A 17,073-nucleotide genomic window follows, 5' to 3' on the forward strand; every position below is an offset into this window, starting at 1 on the left:
CTGCTTTTATGTATGTGTGATAGTTAAGTCAATTAAAACAATGATGAGATTTCCTAACTGTACTAATCAGAAATCTGAATCTGGATCTCTACCGATTTTGCATAAAAGCCATTCCCATCAAATAATGGTAGAACTTATTACAGGATCTGGCACTCATGGCTCAAAACAGAAAATCAGCCGAAATCAGCATCCATTAATGTCCAACCTCTTCACCAAGAATACAAAGTAAAAGCATCCCTTCAATTTCCCCAGCCCTAAAGCCGTGTCCTAGTTTTCAGTGTTACCAACAGATTTACTGGCAAGTGCCCATTTCCTATCCTTCCATATCTGGACACCCTACTGCAATGTTTAACTCACCCATCTCCAGAATTCATCAAGGTCTTTATGACACCCGTGCACTGCCTGCCACTATCAATTTACATACCCTTCTCTCCACCTCTGGATACTCCACCCTTGCTTTGTTCTTCCAGTCATCTCTTCTTCTAACTATGTGTTGCACATTTTACAGCTCAAATGATCTACAGACCAAGGAGCACTGGCATCATTTGGAAGTCTGTAGACTCTCTGGCTTGTCCCAGTCATATACTTAAACAAGGTGCCAGGTGAATCCTATCCACATTCAAGTTTGAGAAACAAGGTCTGTTGCTTTCAGAAGTAGGCCATTCTTTTCATTATGTACCCTCATTTCAATAGCATCCACAGGCCCTTACTCCTTAGGGTCAAATGACCCTTTCACGGGGGTCACATAAGATGGAATGGAAAACACAGATATTTACAAAACAGCATCAAAATAAATTTAAGGTGTTTCAGCAAAGCATGAAGAACTATATTAAAAGGTCACAGCATTAGAAAGGTTGAGAACCTCTGCTCTAGGTTATCAGAACCATCCAGAAATCCTCACTTATATGCCCAATAATGTCAAGCTCTCTAGCTTTTAAGATGCTTCCATTTGAACAGACAGTCTATATTCGCTACTTAGTAACATAGCATTCTGTCTATGGCCCTTAGCATACATTATCTCTATAAATTAGGTACGGGCTGGAGAGATGGCTCAGCGGTTAAGAGCACCCGACTGCTCTTCCAGAGGTCATGAGTTCAATTCCCAGCAACCACATGGTGGCTCACAACCATCTGTAAAGAGATCCAGTGCCCTCTTCTTGTGTATCTGAAGACAACTACAGTTCACTTATATATAATAAATGAATAAATCTTTAAAAAATAGTTTATAAATTAGGTACTACAGTAGTATCCCAAAAATTAAGTTTGTCATACATATATATGGATAGAACTATGAGGATCCACTAGGGTACTTTCATTTTGCAAGTATGAGGCTTATTTTAATGTAAAAACTATGGAAATTCTAGGATAAATTCATATTAAGCTAAAAGTGCTGAAAAGAATTATGACAACTGAAAAACATGCTTAAAGATAATTCAAAGACTCATTTTAGGGAGAAAAATGGTATAAAATTTAATAAGGAGCAGAAATAATGTTAGTCAAACTATGATTATATCAGACTCAGAGCTTGAGCTCAGAAAGATTAACCCAAGGAGGGAAGCCTGTTATGTTACAGCCAGATCACACGATTCCCAGAAAACACTAAAGAGAGGCAAGTTGGGAACTAAAGATTAAAATGATCTAAATTAGATCATTTAAAGAGGCCACCTTTTAAGAGACCACCATGGGGCCAGGCTGGCGTCTATAATTCTAAGAGACCACCATGGGGCATGCATATATATATATATATATACATATATATATATACATACATATATATATACATATATATATACATACATATATATATACATATATATATGTATATATATATAGTTTAGAGGTCTGACCCATAATTGCTACAGCGATAAATAAGAGAGCAGAGCAAACATTTACCAAAATGGAAGAGAAAAATCAATGTTCACTTCCACATGGCAACTGAATAAACAACACTGACATTTGCTAAAACGCAAGTTTGGGAGTGGGGTTCGGATTCAGAGGTCAACTAGTAAAAGCCTTGCCTCCGAGGTGTGCATATATGAAATCCCAGCACTTGGCATGGAAAGAGGACTAGGAGTACAAAGTCAGCCTGCACTAAACATCGATATCCAATACACAAGTGTGCCCTGCATATATCTGGAAAGATACCGTCTACTTATTTAACTTACTTGTTTAGATATTTCTTTCCCCCTATTAGAATGCAAAGGTCTTTTCCATTCAAAAACCATGTATGAACTAGACTCAAAAAAACTTTAAAGATTCTGTTAATGTGTATTTATTTAGAACAGACCACTCAATAAACATTATGCTTGCTGGCTTGGTGATGCACACCTTTAATTATGCAGCACTGGGGTGGCATAAGTGGGCAGATCTGTTGTTAAAGGCCAACCTGGTTTACAGAGCAAGTTCAGCACACCAAGGCTACATAGAGAAATCCTGTCTCGAGGAAAACAAAACAGACAACAACAAAACACGATGCTTCCTATACTACTTCAAGATACAAACCAAACTGACAATCCCTTGATGAGATTAGCCAAATACTTCTCTACAGGGTCTTCCTTTCAAGGACGTTAAGTCTTAAAGAACTTTTAGTCAACAGAAAATTCAGAGCAGAAAGGGAGAAGAAAAGACGAGCATGTGACTCACTTTAAATGCTTATACTAGTAGCTAAACTACTTTTTTCCTCAAAGATCCACAGTGTTTTACTGCTTTTGTTGGCTGCTCCAGGGAATGAACTTAAAAATGACAGTAAGTATTCTAAATGAATGATATCCCCTAATAAAGTCAACTTCGGCTGGAATCTGAATTTAGCATTCACCCCCAGTTCAGTTCTCACGTCCTTAAACAGAGCATGCATCGGCTGCAGCAGTGATGGCTTGAACCATCCGGCGACCGGACACCCCGTTACAGGGGCTCGGCAGACGTTACATCTAGCTCCAGCAAACGCCAGGGAAGAGTTAAGAGTCGGCGAGAGCACCGAGCAAACGCGTCCCTACTTGACCTTCATACCTCTTGTCTCTCAGCCTCCTTGTTCTTCTGCGTTTGCTTTTTTGCGTACCATAGGCCTATCTCGCGACCCTTAAGGTGGGCCGGATGCCGGCCCCGGCCGCCGCGGCCCCCTCCGCCGCCGCCGGAGCCCCGGCTCCCTCCACCGCCGCCGCCAGAGCCCTGGCCGGAGCCCCGTGGGCCCCCGTCGCGGCTCCAGCTCTGATGATAGTCGTAGCTCATTGTCCGAGACGACTACAGGTACCACCAAAACTCAACCGCTGAAAATGGCGCCCAGGACCGGAAGCGGGCGCACATTACCCTCAGCTTTGCTTCCGGCGCCCAGCGCGAGAGGGCGGGCCGTTGAGTGTCACAAGCAGACATTTCCGGTGACGTCACGAACGGCGCCAGAAAGTGTGACCTGCGGTGAAGTTTTTTGTCCGCGTTCTGGTCGGAAGCTTAGGTCCCCTGTGGGATCCGGTCTTTGGGACGGCATGGGTTTTCACCCAGCTTGAGAAAATGTGGAAATTTGAGTGAATTTTAACTACTTTGTTAAAACCTAGAATTTGTTTGCAAGGTCATGGATAGTAAGAACATAGCAAACAAAAGAATCGACCATTGTGTACTCTCCTCAAAGACCAAAGAAGTTCGTATTTCTTAGAAACCGCCTGGCACCTCTTTCACTCAAATCAGTATATACACCGAAATGTCTTCTTTAAAGAGGCTTTAATACTGGGACTGGAGAGATGGCTCAGCTGTTAAGAGCACTGACTGCTCTTCCTAGGGGTCCTGAGTGCAATTCCTAGCAACCACATAGTGACTCACAACCATCCGTAATCAAATCCCATACCTTCCTTTGGTGTTTGTGAAGACTGCTACAGTGCACTCATATACATAAAAAAAATCTTAAAATTTATCTATCTATCATCTATTTATTTATTTATTATGGGAACTTGGGTGTCAGCTCAGTTGATAAGAGTACTTGCATGGCATGATTTCAATCCCAAACAGTATAAATGGTATTGTTCTGCAGGCCTGTAATCTCAGCAAACAGCAGATGGAAGCAGAGGAAACAGAATGTCATCCTTAGCTGTATAATGAATTTGAGGCCAGCATAGGTTATCTGTGTCTAATCTGGAGGTTTCTCAGAAAATTGGAAATGGTTCTACCTGAAGACCCAGCTATACCACTCTTGGGCATATACCCAAAAGATGCAGATACCACAAGGACACATGCTCCATTATGTTCATACCAGCCTTATTTGTAATTGTCAGAAGCTGGAAACAGCCCAGATGTCCCTCAACTGAAGAATGAATACAGAAAATGTTGTTCATTTACTCAATGGAATACTATTCAGCTATTAAAAATGAAGACATCATGAATTTTGCATGCAAATGGATGGAACTAGAAAATATCATCCTGAGCATCGAAATAACCCAGACCCAAATGGACATGCATGGTATGTACTCACTAAATGGATATTAGCCAAAAAGTATAGAATACCTAGGATACAACCCACAGAACTTAAGTTTAACAAGCAGAAAAGCTCAAGTGAGTATGCTTCAATCCCACTTGGGAGGGAGAAGAAAATCTTGGGAGGCAAAGGGAGAGAGACACCTGGGAGAGAGGAGGGGGGTAAGGGGGAACAGGATCAGGTATCAGGGAGTGGGAGGGACAGGAGAGGAGCCCAGAGGACCAGGAGAATGAATGGAAATATTCAGCCTCAGGGGTGGGAGTTGGGGGGACCCTATAGAAAGTACCAGAGATCCAGGAGATGAGAGACTCTCAAGACTCAATGAAGGTGACCTTACCCAAAATGCCCAAAAGTGGGCAGAGGGAACTCAAAGAGCCCATCTTCAATAGATAGGTCCTCAAGTAGAGGGACTGGGTTACTAACCCACAGTCAAAATTTCTGACCCAGACTTGTTCCTGACTAAAAGAACTGTAAGGACAAAAATGGATAAGAGACTGAAGGAAAGGAGGTCCAATGACTGGGCCAACTTGGGATCTATCTGGAGGTCCGGTGGACCAAGGGCTGACACTATGATTGATTCTGTGCTTACAGACAGGAGATAGCATGGCTGCACTCTGAGAGGCCCTACCAGCAGCTGACTGAGACAGATGTAGAAATTTACACCCAACAATTGGACTGAAGTCCGAGACCCTTATGGTTGATTTTTTTTTTTGCTGTAAAATCACACTTTCATTAGAAAAAAATGATTGATAAACAAATCATTGTCACTCAGGATTGGAAATGTGATATGATTTTCCTGGAATATGCATATATGAATCTGCCAATTTAAGAAAATCTAACAATATTTCCATCATAATTTTCTAATTTTTTAAATTAAATTTAGAGTTAGGATAACACCTGTTTATTATAGTAGGTATTTTAGCCATACTAAAATCTTTCTATTTATTTATGTGGTTACGTTAGCCAAAATATTTTAAGTACTTTACAAGGGATTATAATGTGAAATATTCTTAACATTCAGTTGCCTAATATCTTCAAATTAAACAAAACAATTTTGGGTTTGTACACAGTAAAATTTTCCAGATTCTAGAAAGAAAATTAGTTAGAGTCAGACTCTACAAGATATCTACCATTACTAAATTCTGGTACAATACCAAAGAAATATAAACATAAATACCCAAAAGGTCTAAAAAACTGTTACTTCCTTTTTCAAACACTTACCTATGTGACAGAATTTGTTCATGTACTGAAATCCCAAAGCAGCATAATTACTGTATATGGATATATATATGAGAATCTGGCAGTTTCCTATTAAATTAGATTTTTTTCCTCCATCTTTATTAACTTGAGTATTTCTTATTTACATTTCAATTGTTATTTCCTTACCAGGTGTCCAGGTCCACATCCCCCTAACCCCTCCTGCTCCCCTTCATTATGGGTGTTCCCCTCCCCATCCTCCCCAAATTACCGCCCTCACCCCAACAATACCATTCACTGGGGGTTGACTCTTGGCAGGACAAAGGGCTTCCCTTTCCACTGGTGCCCTTACTAGGCTATTCATTGCTACCTATACAGTTGAAGCAGAGGGTCAGTCCATGTATAGTCTTTAGGTAGTGGCTTAGTCCCTGGAAGCTCTGGTTGCTTGGCATTGTTGTTCATATTGGGTCTCAAGCCCCTTCAAGCTCTTTCAGTCCTCTCTCTGAATCATTCAACAGGGGTCCCATTCTCAGTTCAGTGGTTTGCTGCTGGCATTCGCCTATGTATATGCTGTATTCTAGCTGTGTCTCTCAGGAGAGATCTACATCCAGTTCCTGTCAGCCTGCACTTCTTTGCCTCATCCATCTAATCTAGTTTGGTGGCTGTACATGTATGGGCCACATGTGGGGCAGGCTCTGAATGGGCATTCCTTCAAACTCTGTTCTAAACTTTGCCTCACTATCCCCTCCCAAGGGTATTCTTGTTCCCCTTTTAAAGAAGGGGGTAAAGCATCTCCATTTTGGTCATCCTTCTTGAGTTTTCATATGTTCTGTGCATTTAGGGTAATTTGAGCATGTGGACTAATATCCACTTACCAATTAGTGCATACCATGTGTGTTTTTTGCTGACTGGGTTACCTCACTCAGGATGATATTTTCCAGTTCCATCCATTTGTCTATGAATTTCATAAAGTCATTGTTTTTGATAGCTGAGTAATATCCCACTGTGTAGATGTACCACATTTTCTGTATCCATTCCTCTGTTGAAGGGCATCTGGGTTCTTTCCAGCTTCTGTCTATTATAAATGAAGCTTCTATGAACATAGTAGAGCAAGTGTCTTTGATATAAGTTGGGGCATCTTTTGGGTATATGCCCAAGAGAGGAATAGCTGGATCCTTGGGTAGTTCAATGTCTAATTTTCTGAGGAACCTGCAGACTGATTTCCAGAATGATTGTACCAGTCTGCAATCCCAACAATAATGGAGGAGTGTTCCTCTATCTCCGCATCCTCGCCAGCATTTGCTGTCACCAGAGTTTTTGATCTTAGCCATTCTGACTGGTATGAGTTGGAATCTCAGGGTTCTTTTGATTTGCATTTCCCTTATGACTAAAGATGATGGAAATTTCTGTAGGTGCTTCTCAGCCATTCAGTATCCCTCAGCTGTGAATTCTTTGTTTAGCTCTGAACCACATTTTTTTTTTTTTTTTTTTTTTTGGAGCTGGGGACCGAACCCAGGGCCTCGTGGTTGCTAGACAAGCGCTCTACCACTGAGCTAAATCCCCAACCCCTGAACCACATTTTTTAATAGGGCTATTTGTCTCCCTGCAGTCTAACTTCATGAGTTATTTGTGTATTTTGGATATGAGCCCTCTATTAGTTGTAGGATTGGTAAAGATCTTTTCCCAATCTGTTGGTTGCCGTTTTGTCCTAATGACAGTGACCTTTGCCTTACAGAAGCTTTGTAGTTTTATGAGGTTCCAGGTGTCGATTCTTGATCTTCAAGCATAAGCCATTGGTGTTTTGTTCAGGAAGTTTTCTTCAGTGCCAATGTGTTCGAGATGCTTCCCCACTTTTTCTTCTATTAGTCTGAGAGTATCTGGTTTGATGTGGAGGTCCTTGGTCCACTTGGACTTAAGCTTTGTACTGGGTGATAAGCATGGATCGATCTGCATTCTTCTACATGCTGACCTCCAGTTGAACCAGCACCATTTGCTGAAAATGCTATCTTTTTTCCATCGGATGTTTTTGGCTGCTTTATCAAAAAATCAAGTGACCATAGGTGTGTGGGTTCATTTCTGGGTCTTCAATTCTATTCCATTGGTCTATCTGTCTGTCTCTGTACCAATACCATGCAGTTTTTATCACTATTGCTCTGTAATACTGCTTGAATTCAGGGATAGTGATTCCCCCATAAGTCCTTTTATTGTTGAAAATAGTTTTAGCTATCCTGGGTTTTTTGTTATTCCAGATGAATTTGCAAATTATTCTGTCTAACTCTCTCAAGAATGGGATTGGTATTTTGATGGGGATTGCATTGAATCTGTAGATCCCTTTTGGTAAAATGGCCATTTTTACTATATTAATCCTGCCAATCCATGAACATGGGAGACCTTTCCATCTTCTGAGATCTTCTTCAACTTCTTTCTTCAGAGACTTGAAGTTGTTATCTTACAACTCTTTCACTTGCTTGGTTAGAGTCACACTGAGGTATTTTAATTCATTTGGGACTATTATGAAGGGTATCATTTCCCTAATTTCTCTCTCCACTTGTTTCTCTTTTGTGTACAGGAAGACTACTGATTTGAGTTAATTTTATACCCAGCCACTTTGCAGAAGGTGTTTATCAGGTTTAGTAGTTCTCTGGTGGAATTTTTGGGATCACTTAAATATACTACCATATCATCTGCAAATAGTGATATTTTTACTTCTTCCTTTCCAATCTTTATCCCTTTGATCTCCTTTTGTTGTCTGATTGCTCTGGCTAGAACTTCAAGAACTATATTGAATAAGTAGGGAAAGAGTGGGTAGCCTTGTCTAGTCCCCAAATTTAGTGGGATTGCTTCATGTTTCCCTTTATTTAGTTTAATATTAGCTACTGGTTTGCTGTATAAGTCTTTTACTATGTTTAGGTATGGGCCTTGAATTCCTATTCTTTCCAGGAGTTTTATCATGAAGGGGTGTTGAATTTTGTCAAATGCTTTCTCAGCATCTAATGAAATGATCATTATCTTTCAGTTTGTTTACATAGTGGATTACATTGATGGTTTTCTATATATTAAACCATCCCTACAGGCCTGGGATGAAGGCTACTTGATCATGATGGATGATTGTTTTGATGTGCTCTTTGATTCAGTTTGCAAGAATTTTATTGAGTATTTTTGCGTCGATATTCATAAGGGAAATAGGTCTGAAGTTTTCTTTCTTTGTTGGGTCTTTGTGTGGCTTAGGTATAAGAGTAATTGTGGCTTCATAGAAGGAAATTGCTGGCTCTCCATCCGTTTCAATTTTGTGGAATAGTTTGGATAGTATTGGTGTGAGGTTTTCTATGAAGGTCTGATAGAATTCTGCACTAAACCCGTCTGGACCAGGGCTCTTTTTGGTTGGGAGACTTTTAATGACTGCTTCTCTTTCTTTAGGAGTTATGGGGTTGTTTAGATGGTTTACCTGTTCTTGATTTAACTTTGGTGCCTGGTATCTGTCTAGGAAATTGTCCATTTCCTCCGCATTTTCAAGTTTTGTTGAATATAGGCTTTTGTAGTAGGATCTGATGATTTTTTGAATTTCCTCTGATTCTGTTGTTATGTCTCCCTTTTCATTTCTGATTTTGTTAATTTCGACATACTCTCTGTGTCCTCTGGTTAGTCTGGCTAAGGGTTTATCTATCTCCTTGGTTTTCTCAAAGAACCAGCTTTTGGTTCTGTTGATTCTTTGTATACTCCTTTTTGTTTCTACTTGGTTCATTTCAGCTCTGAGTTTGATTATTTCCTGCCTTCTACTTCTCCTGGGTGTATTTGCTTCTTTTTGTTCTAGGTCTTTTAGGTGTGCTGTCAAGCTGCTGATATATGCTCTCTCCTGTTTCCTTCTGCAGGCACTCAGCGATATGAGTTTTCCTCTTCGCAGTTTTCATTTTGTCCCATAAGTTTGGGTATGTTGTATCTTTATTTTCATCAAATTCGAAGAAGTCTTTAATTTCTTTCTTTATTTCTTCCTTGACCAGGTTATCATTGAGTAGAGCATTGTTCAACTTCCATGTATATGTGGGTGTTCTTACCTTATTGTTATTGAAGACCAGCTTTAGCCCGTGGTGGTCTGATAGGACACATGGGATTATTTCTATCTTTCTGTATCTGTTGAGGCCTGTTTTATGACTGATTATATGGTCAATTTTGGAGTAAGTACCACGAGGTGGTGAGAAGAAGGTATATCCTTCTGTTTTAGGATAGAATGTTCTATTAATATCTGTTAAGTCCATTTGATTCATGACTTCTCTTAGTCTGTTTATGTCTCGGTTTAATTTCTGTTTCCATGATCTGTCCATTGATGAGAGTGGGGTGTTGAAATCTCCTACTATTATTGTGTGAGATGCAATGTGTGCTTTGAGCTTTAGTGAAGTTTCTTTTATGTATGTAGGTGCTCTTGTATTTGGAGCATAGATATTTAGGATTGAGAGTTCATCTTGGTGGATTTTTTCTTTGATGAATATAAAGTGTCCTTCCTTATCTTTTTTGATGATTTTTAATTGAAAATTGATTTTATTCGATATTAGAATGGCTACTCCAGCTTGCTTCTTCTGACCACTTTCTTGGAAAGTTGTTTTCCAGCCTTTCACTCTGAGGTAGTGTCTGTCTTTGTCTCTGAGGTGTGTTTCCTGTATGCAGCAAAATGTTGCTATGGTTGAATTAAGGAAAGGACTGAAGAAGCTGAAAGGGAAGGCAACCACCTAGGAAGACCAGCAGTCTCAAATAACCAGGACCCCAGGGAGCTCTGAGAGACTGATCCCTCAACCAGGAGTGTACAGGCCCCTGACACATATATACTATAGGTCTGCTTGGTCTGGCCTCAGTAGGAGAAGATGTGCACAACCCTCCAGAGACTTGAGGCCCTAAGGAAGGGGGAAGTATGGGGGGGAGCACCCTATTAGAGGCAAGGAGTATGACGAATGGGATGAGGAACTGTGGGAGGAAAGATTGGTGAGGGGGGGGCAACGACTGGAATGTAAATAAATAAAATAACAATAGTAATAAATATCTTTATTTACTACCTTATGTTATAACATAAAATAAGAACATGTTCCAGAAGTCAAGGCCGAATACTTGAGAAATGTAAAGCGCACTTTAAGATTCACAATCTGATTTGAAGCCATGTGCTGCTTATTAACAAGACTAGTCCATGCCCTGTGTCATCTATTACAAAGTAATGAAGTGGTTCATCCACTTGCTTTTAATTTTCGCCAAAGCTTTCTACTTTGTCTAGATGTCAATTTAAAGGTGCTAGAGATACTTGGTCAACAACAGCAGCAAAAGCTACAAAGTGGCAGATATGAGGTTTTAAGTGCTCTCGATGTTTTTGGTTTTTTTTGGGTAGGACAAACAAATGCATGTATATGTATATTGTATAATGAACTTAGATGGAGAAATGTAATACGGCCAGAGAGTGATCCAGATTAATCCACTGTGACCTAAAAGTGTTTTGAGTAAATGCTTCCGAGTTCCTGAAATCACTTATTATGTAAAGGCAGAGCCTCCCAAAAGTTTTTGTCCTAATCTTCTTGGTAGAAGAGTAAGGGAAAACTGGATTTTCACTGGAGACTGGAAGTTAGCACCATTCCTACACAGAATTTTATCACAAAACGTTCTATTCTAAGGATTTCTTTATCTTTTCCATGTCCATAATCCATAAATGTCCTTCTTCTTCTCCCTTACTTTACTTGTTTAAGGTAAAGAGTAGACAGTCCTGTCATTGGTGGTCAATTATAGACCTGTGGGATGATTTCACAGGTGAGGGGCAGGCAACATAGACACAAACTGTTAAAAATCCAGAGTGAATTCATATGTTTTAAATTGTGTGCTGTTCTACTTAGTAGGATGAAATGCCATGGTTGGTCTTCTGTGTTCTGAGTGGCACATGAAATTATCCCTTTGTTCATTTTATGTATGTTCTGTTGGCCCCAGATTCCTAATCTGATGTTCGTAACCCCATCTGAAGTTTTATAACTGAATGTCAGTGCTATGGAACTTTTGGCAACTGAGAAAGTTGTTTCAAAAATAATTCAAAACCATGCATGTTAACTAAGGCAAGTTGCTTTTGTTACACGAGTCCATGTTCCATTACACACCTCCACTGCAGTGTTGATTTGGAGCATCAACATGTGTTCACTGTGTTGTGCATGCATTCACTATGCAGTGCCGGCAAACATTATCGAAAACACCTGGATTCAAATTTGTGCCTCATGCCACCTATTATAAAGTAGTAAGGTTATTGAATACTTGGTTTTAATTTTCATCAAAGGTATGCTACGAACTGCAGTGTTCTTAGAAATACATAAAATCATACAGCTATTATAATGAAGTAATGGTTTAACTGTGGGAAACCAACACTTGCTATTTTTATTCCTTAGCATTTGGTACTACACTTGTATATCTTTGGACTGTAATGTGTCAAAATTTCGGTTTGAATTGCTGATCTGAGTTTTATTTAAAAATAATTAAATGGATTTTGCCTTGGGATGGCAAAGAATTTCCAACAATTTTGGAAATAGCCCTAAATATACTTATTTCATTTTGTACTGCGTATTTATGTAAAAGGTTGCTTACAAAGTCAACGTATTGATAATTCTGGAAAACACTGAAAATGTTGTATGATCTGCAGTGAAGATTTAATTATTTATGTAAAAATAAACCAACACATCTTTCTCATTAGTACACCTATTTGCTTTTGTCTTTAATAAATGGTAAAAGTATCATGTATTACAAAGAACTGACTGTTTTGTTTGCTTTTCTTGAGACAGTGTTTCACATAGCTCAGCCTCATCTGGATCTTGCCACAAAAGCAGAATGGCATTAAACTCTTGATCCTCCTGCCCTCACCTCCCAAGTGCTACAATCACCTATATGCACCATCACTCCCAAATGAAGGGATTTTTTGTGATAAATTTCTTTATTATTTCTTTGTTGTGTCCATTTTGTTTGCCTATGTTATATATCTACATACGCAAAGATACAAAAACATTTCCTGGGCAGAAAAGAGTTGGCAGTGGAAAAGGTTTACTAGACTGTGACAAGGGCTTCCTGTCCTTTAGTTCCTGTCCCTTTAGTTAATCAAATTGGGTATAGTGGCATTGCATTGCTTGCATTCAAGTAGCCATTACTTCACTTAGTACTACTGACTTTTCCCATTTTCACTAACATAATAGTTATTGTAATAATACATGCCAAAAAGAAGGCTTGACCTGTTTAATTTAAATGAAAGAATGAAAGTCTGGCTTGATAATAAAAGAAAATATCATGTTGAGATTGCTAAGATATATATGAAATGAATCTATTTGTAAAATTGTGAAGAAGGAAAAACAATCATATTAATTTTTCTGTTGTACCTCAAATTGTAGTGGCGCTCTCTCTCTCTCTCTCTCTCTCTCTCTCTCTCTCTCTCTCTCTCTCTCTCAATTTAATAAGGATACATTAGGTGCACCTTTTATGTTGCTTACTCATTTTGTTATTTTAATCTGCGTGTCCTCAAATACGGAACAAAGATGAAATTTTTTTTCATTTTTATAGTTATGTTACAGAAAAAAACGTAATTTGTAATAAGTAAAATTTGATATCCAGACTAATGTAAGGAGAGAATGTTATAGTGCCATGCTTTCAACAGCCTACAATATTGTCTTTCTCAACAGTAAACCCACCTCTCCACCCTTCAGTCTACTCATAATTGGAATGAGTAAGACTGATCCACACAGAATCACAGAACATAGTAGTAATGGACACTACATAGTTTAACTGGTGTTAGAATATCAGACATATTCCACAGTTTTTAAATAAACATTCTGATCTATTTGCAGGTTAATATGATGGTCCAGAAATGGGGGTTACTGTTAGCATTCTCCTTGAAAAACAGAGAACCCTTAATTTTCTTCTTTCATGCCATTATGAATGAAGTTTTACTGTTAGGCTTTCCATTTTATTTAAAATAGGGCTTTATGCAAGAGACTTGGGAGATTGTTACTATAGAAAATAGCCCCTGCATGGTTGTGCTTTATATCCAAGAGTTGTTGGTTCATAGCATATTTGGGTTCTGTAGTGGCTATTCCTGGTTGTCAACTTGACTATATCTGGAATGAACTACAATCCAGAATTGGAAGGCTCACCTGGGATCCTGATCTTGAGGCTGGAAGATACAATTTTTTGACATGGATCTTGGCATGGAGATCTTGAGGCATAGTAGCTATGAATCCCAGGAGAGTAAGGCAAGGAGATCTCTGAGTTCAAGGTCATCTGGGACAAAGCAAGTACCATATCCAGGCAAGGTGGTACACCCGTTTAATCTGGGACACACCTTCTACTGGAGACCTACATAAGTACATTGGAAGAAGGGAAATTCTTCTTTGCCTGCCTGCCTTGTGGGACTGAGCCACTGCTAGATCCTTGAACTTCCATTCACAGTTGCTGCTGACCATATTTGGGGAGTTGGACTACAGATTGTAAGTTATCAACAAATTCCCTCACTACATAGAGACTATCCTGACTAATACCGGTTCATTAATGAAATTTATGATAATTAAACCTTGACCTTCAGTATCTCGTGGTTGTATTCAGCGAATTTGACCTTGTTTCAGTAACTGGTGTTCTGGTGGCTCTTATTCGCTGGTAGCTTCCTGGCAGAAATTTTGCTTAACTTTAACTCTATGGTTACATGGCTCCATCACAGTAACCCCTAGCAACCTAGCAACATCTCTTGCCTCTTTATTTCCCGTGTACTATAAAGGGGCATATGTATCCTTTCTAATTGTTCAAGAGCTGGAGAAAGTTTTGCAGTGTTATAACAATTTGTACTGGTGAGTTTTACATCAACTAGATACAAGCTACAGTCATTTGGGAAGTGGGAACTCAAATGAGAAAATGTCCTCTTCAGATTGGCCAGTGTGTGAGTCACTCCCTGATGCACCCTATGTCTTCCAGTCTCCTAAAGCAAAGAGTTTAGAGGCAGAATAGTTTCCAGTTACGTTTCTTTGCTGAGCCATTATTAAGGACATTGATCACAGATTTTTTTTCCCCTTCTTCCGAATGAAAGCCCAGATTTGGGAAGGTATTTTCTTTCATTTACAAGTAATACATCTGACTTTTCTCTTGCTGGTGCTAGACAAGTCAGGCAGTAATAAAGTGATTTGCAGTGAGAGTGTTGGGTCTTTTCATATCTAAGCTTGATGATGGGAGGAACTAAAAACTGTTACCTGTCATCTGAACAGCTGTATTGTTATGGCTGCAGTTTGTTTCATGTTGAAATGTAGATAAAAATCAGCCAAGGACATTTGGTAGTTGTTAGGACATGGGGAATCACCTTTCTTTCTGGATGTAGTCACTGCTGTTGCCCATGCATCAATAAATGTTTCAACACCCATGTGAATGTAAGTAGTAACAATTGGACTCAGTGGATTTTTATTTTTAATGAAGAAAACATGAAGATGGGAGGAGGTGATGCACTGAGGAGCATGCAGGGGAATGGGCTGCTGAAAGGTGGTTATGAATAAAATGTGTTGTATGCATTTTCAAAGAATTAATTATAAATTCTAAAAACAGAAGGAAAATTAAAACAGGAAAAATACATGAATAATCATGGGAAGAAGTGAGTAGAGCAAAGTCTGGGAAAAGTTCCAAGTGTGGAATTTCTACTGTACTTTTCTCCCATGGAGTCACTGAAAGAATTCCTTTCCTGTGTGTGACAACATGCACATGGGGAAAGCTCATTTGAATCCTTCTTGGGACTCCATCATAGGAATATCAGAATTTAGTCCGATGGTCTATTCAGATGACAGATACCAGTTTTTTCAGTGGGCAATCTGATATGAGAAGACCTAAAGTTCTCACTGCAAACCACTCCATTGCTATTTAGCTTGTTTAGGGTCCAGGGAGACTTGTCCAGCAGACAGGGAGACAGTAAGACACAAGTAATAGAAGATATCTATACATTGTATGAGTCTGGTGAATTATGGAAACTGACAGTGATGTAAAGACTCTTCTGAATATAAAATTAGTGTTGGAGGCAGGGGAGAAGGCAATGTTATATGGGCTCTATTCACTAACCTACGGCATGGCTTGAATCCATGCCCTGTGTGTGTGTGTGTGTGTGTGTGTGTGTGTGTGTGTGTGTGTGTGTGTGTTTGTATGTGTCTTGTTTTGATTTATAGCTTTAATCTCAATTACTTAGAACAGTTTATAATATATAATAGTCATCCATTTTAAAGAATAAAATAAGTTGAAAGATGTTAAATGAGAGATTCAGGGAAAATGTTTTGAAATCTGATGTCAGAATGTCTTATCAGAGGGCCTTCAAAATAATGTGCAGCCAAGCTCCCCTTGTGTTTTGAGAAATACAGCATGCATTTCTTCTTCAAAATGAATCACCTCTGTCAAGATCAGCTGTCAAAAGTATCAGGGATTATAAAGGATGTTTAAATTACTCAATCTTTACAGGCACTGAATGTCTGCAGCTGGTAGAAGTCACCACCAGATGGTGACACTATCAATCAACCAGCTTTATCTTCAGATATCTCAGTTTATAGACAAAAGAGACAAGCTATGCCAAGTTTACTGTTCAGTAATAGTGAAAATTTCATAACCCTATCTTACAAGGACAAGTGAAGATATTTAGATGTAGTACAAAATAGCAAGATACTCCCTGTGTCAAAAGAGGGTTTGTGATTAGAACTACTCTGAAGAGAAAATAAACTTGAATAGGCATGTGTTACTAAACTTTCCCTTCCTTACAGGGATTTGGATGTGTCATAGATGCTTCTGTGTGGCCCAGTTTTCTCAATTTTCTCAATTCAGTACAGATGGCTCAAAGTGCTGACTGCTACCATTTCTTTAATATAATTTAATTTTATGTGTATGGGTTTTTTGCCTGCATGTGCGGTCCTGCACCATGTGCATGCAGAACTCAAAGAAGTTAAAAGAGTGGATCAGATCCCTGGGAACTAGATGTGAGGGAGCTGAGAATCCAATCCAGGTCCTCTGCAAAAGTAGCCAGTGCTCTTAACCACTGAACCTTCTCCACGGCTCTGTGTTACACATTTTTAGCACATCTTTTAGTTTTTTAAATTGTATCTCAGATACGTAATGTCAGTTTAATTTAATTTAGTTTTTAAATTATATCAGTTTTAAAGCATATCCATTGTATCACAGAAGAACCAAGGGTAGTTAAAGGGGAATATACTTTATTTTTTACGTTTTGGTTTTTCCAGCCTAGGCTTAGCCAGTGAAAAGACAATGGAGATAGTCAGAAATCTGGATCTTACCATTAATTAATCTCCCAAGCCTTGATTTACATCTTCTCATTAAAGGCTCTGTCCTAAAAAAGGATTTGTTTACATTCAAATAATTATCACGTTCTTTTAAAAATTCCCTAATAGAGGCTCAAGACCCCA

General features: G+C 39.0%; 1 protein-coding gene and 1 long non-coding RNA gene across 9 annotated transcripts in view; one reads left to right on the forward strand and one right to left on the reverse strand.

The window, feature by feature from the left end:
* Dhx36 (DEAH-box helicase 36) overlaps window positions 1-3,302 on the reverse strand; it is a 38,104-nt gene extending 34,802 nt beyond the window's left edge. For 3 of the 4 annotated variants that reach the window (XR_005500288.2, XR_351724.5, XM_008761047.4), the window contains exon 1: window positions 3,007-3,302. Coding sequence is in view for 2 of the 4 variants with exons in the window: in XM_008761047.4 (XP_008759269.1) it covers window positions 3,007-3,225 (219 nt within the window). In the remaining 2 variants the exon portion in view is untranslated. 4 annotated transcript variants of the gene reach the window in all.
* The window catches only part of LOC120100834 (uncharacterized), a 78,581-nt gene continuing 64,705 nt past the window's right edge, over window positions 3,198-17,073 (forward strand). For 2 of the 5 annotated variants that reach the window (XR_010064297.1, XR_005500987.2), the window contains exon 1: window positions 3,210-4,441. This is a non-coding gene — a long non-coding RNA (uncharacterized LOC120100834). Of the gene's footprint in view, window positions 4,442-17,073 lie in introns of all 5 variants that reach the window. The other 3 variants (XR_010064296.1, XR_010064298.1, XR_010064299.1) reach the window with 3 other exon arrangements.

This window comes from Rattus norvegicus, chromosome 2 (assembly GCF_036323735.1).
Source record: "Rattus norvegicus strain BN/NHsdMcwi chromosome 2, GRCr8, whole genome shotgun sequence".
Classification (NCBI taxonomy): Eukaryota; Metazoa; Chordata; class Mammalia; order Rodentia; family Muridae; genus Rattus; species Rattus norvegicus.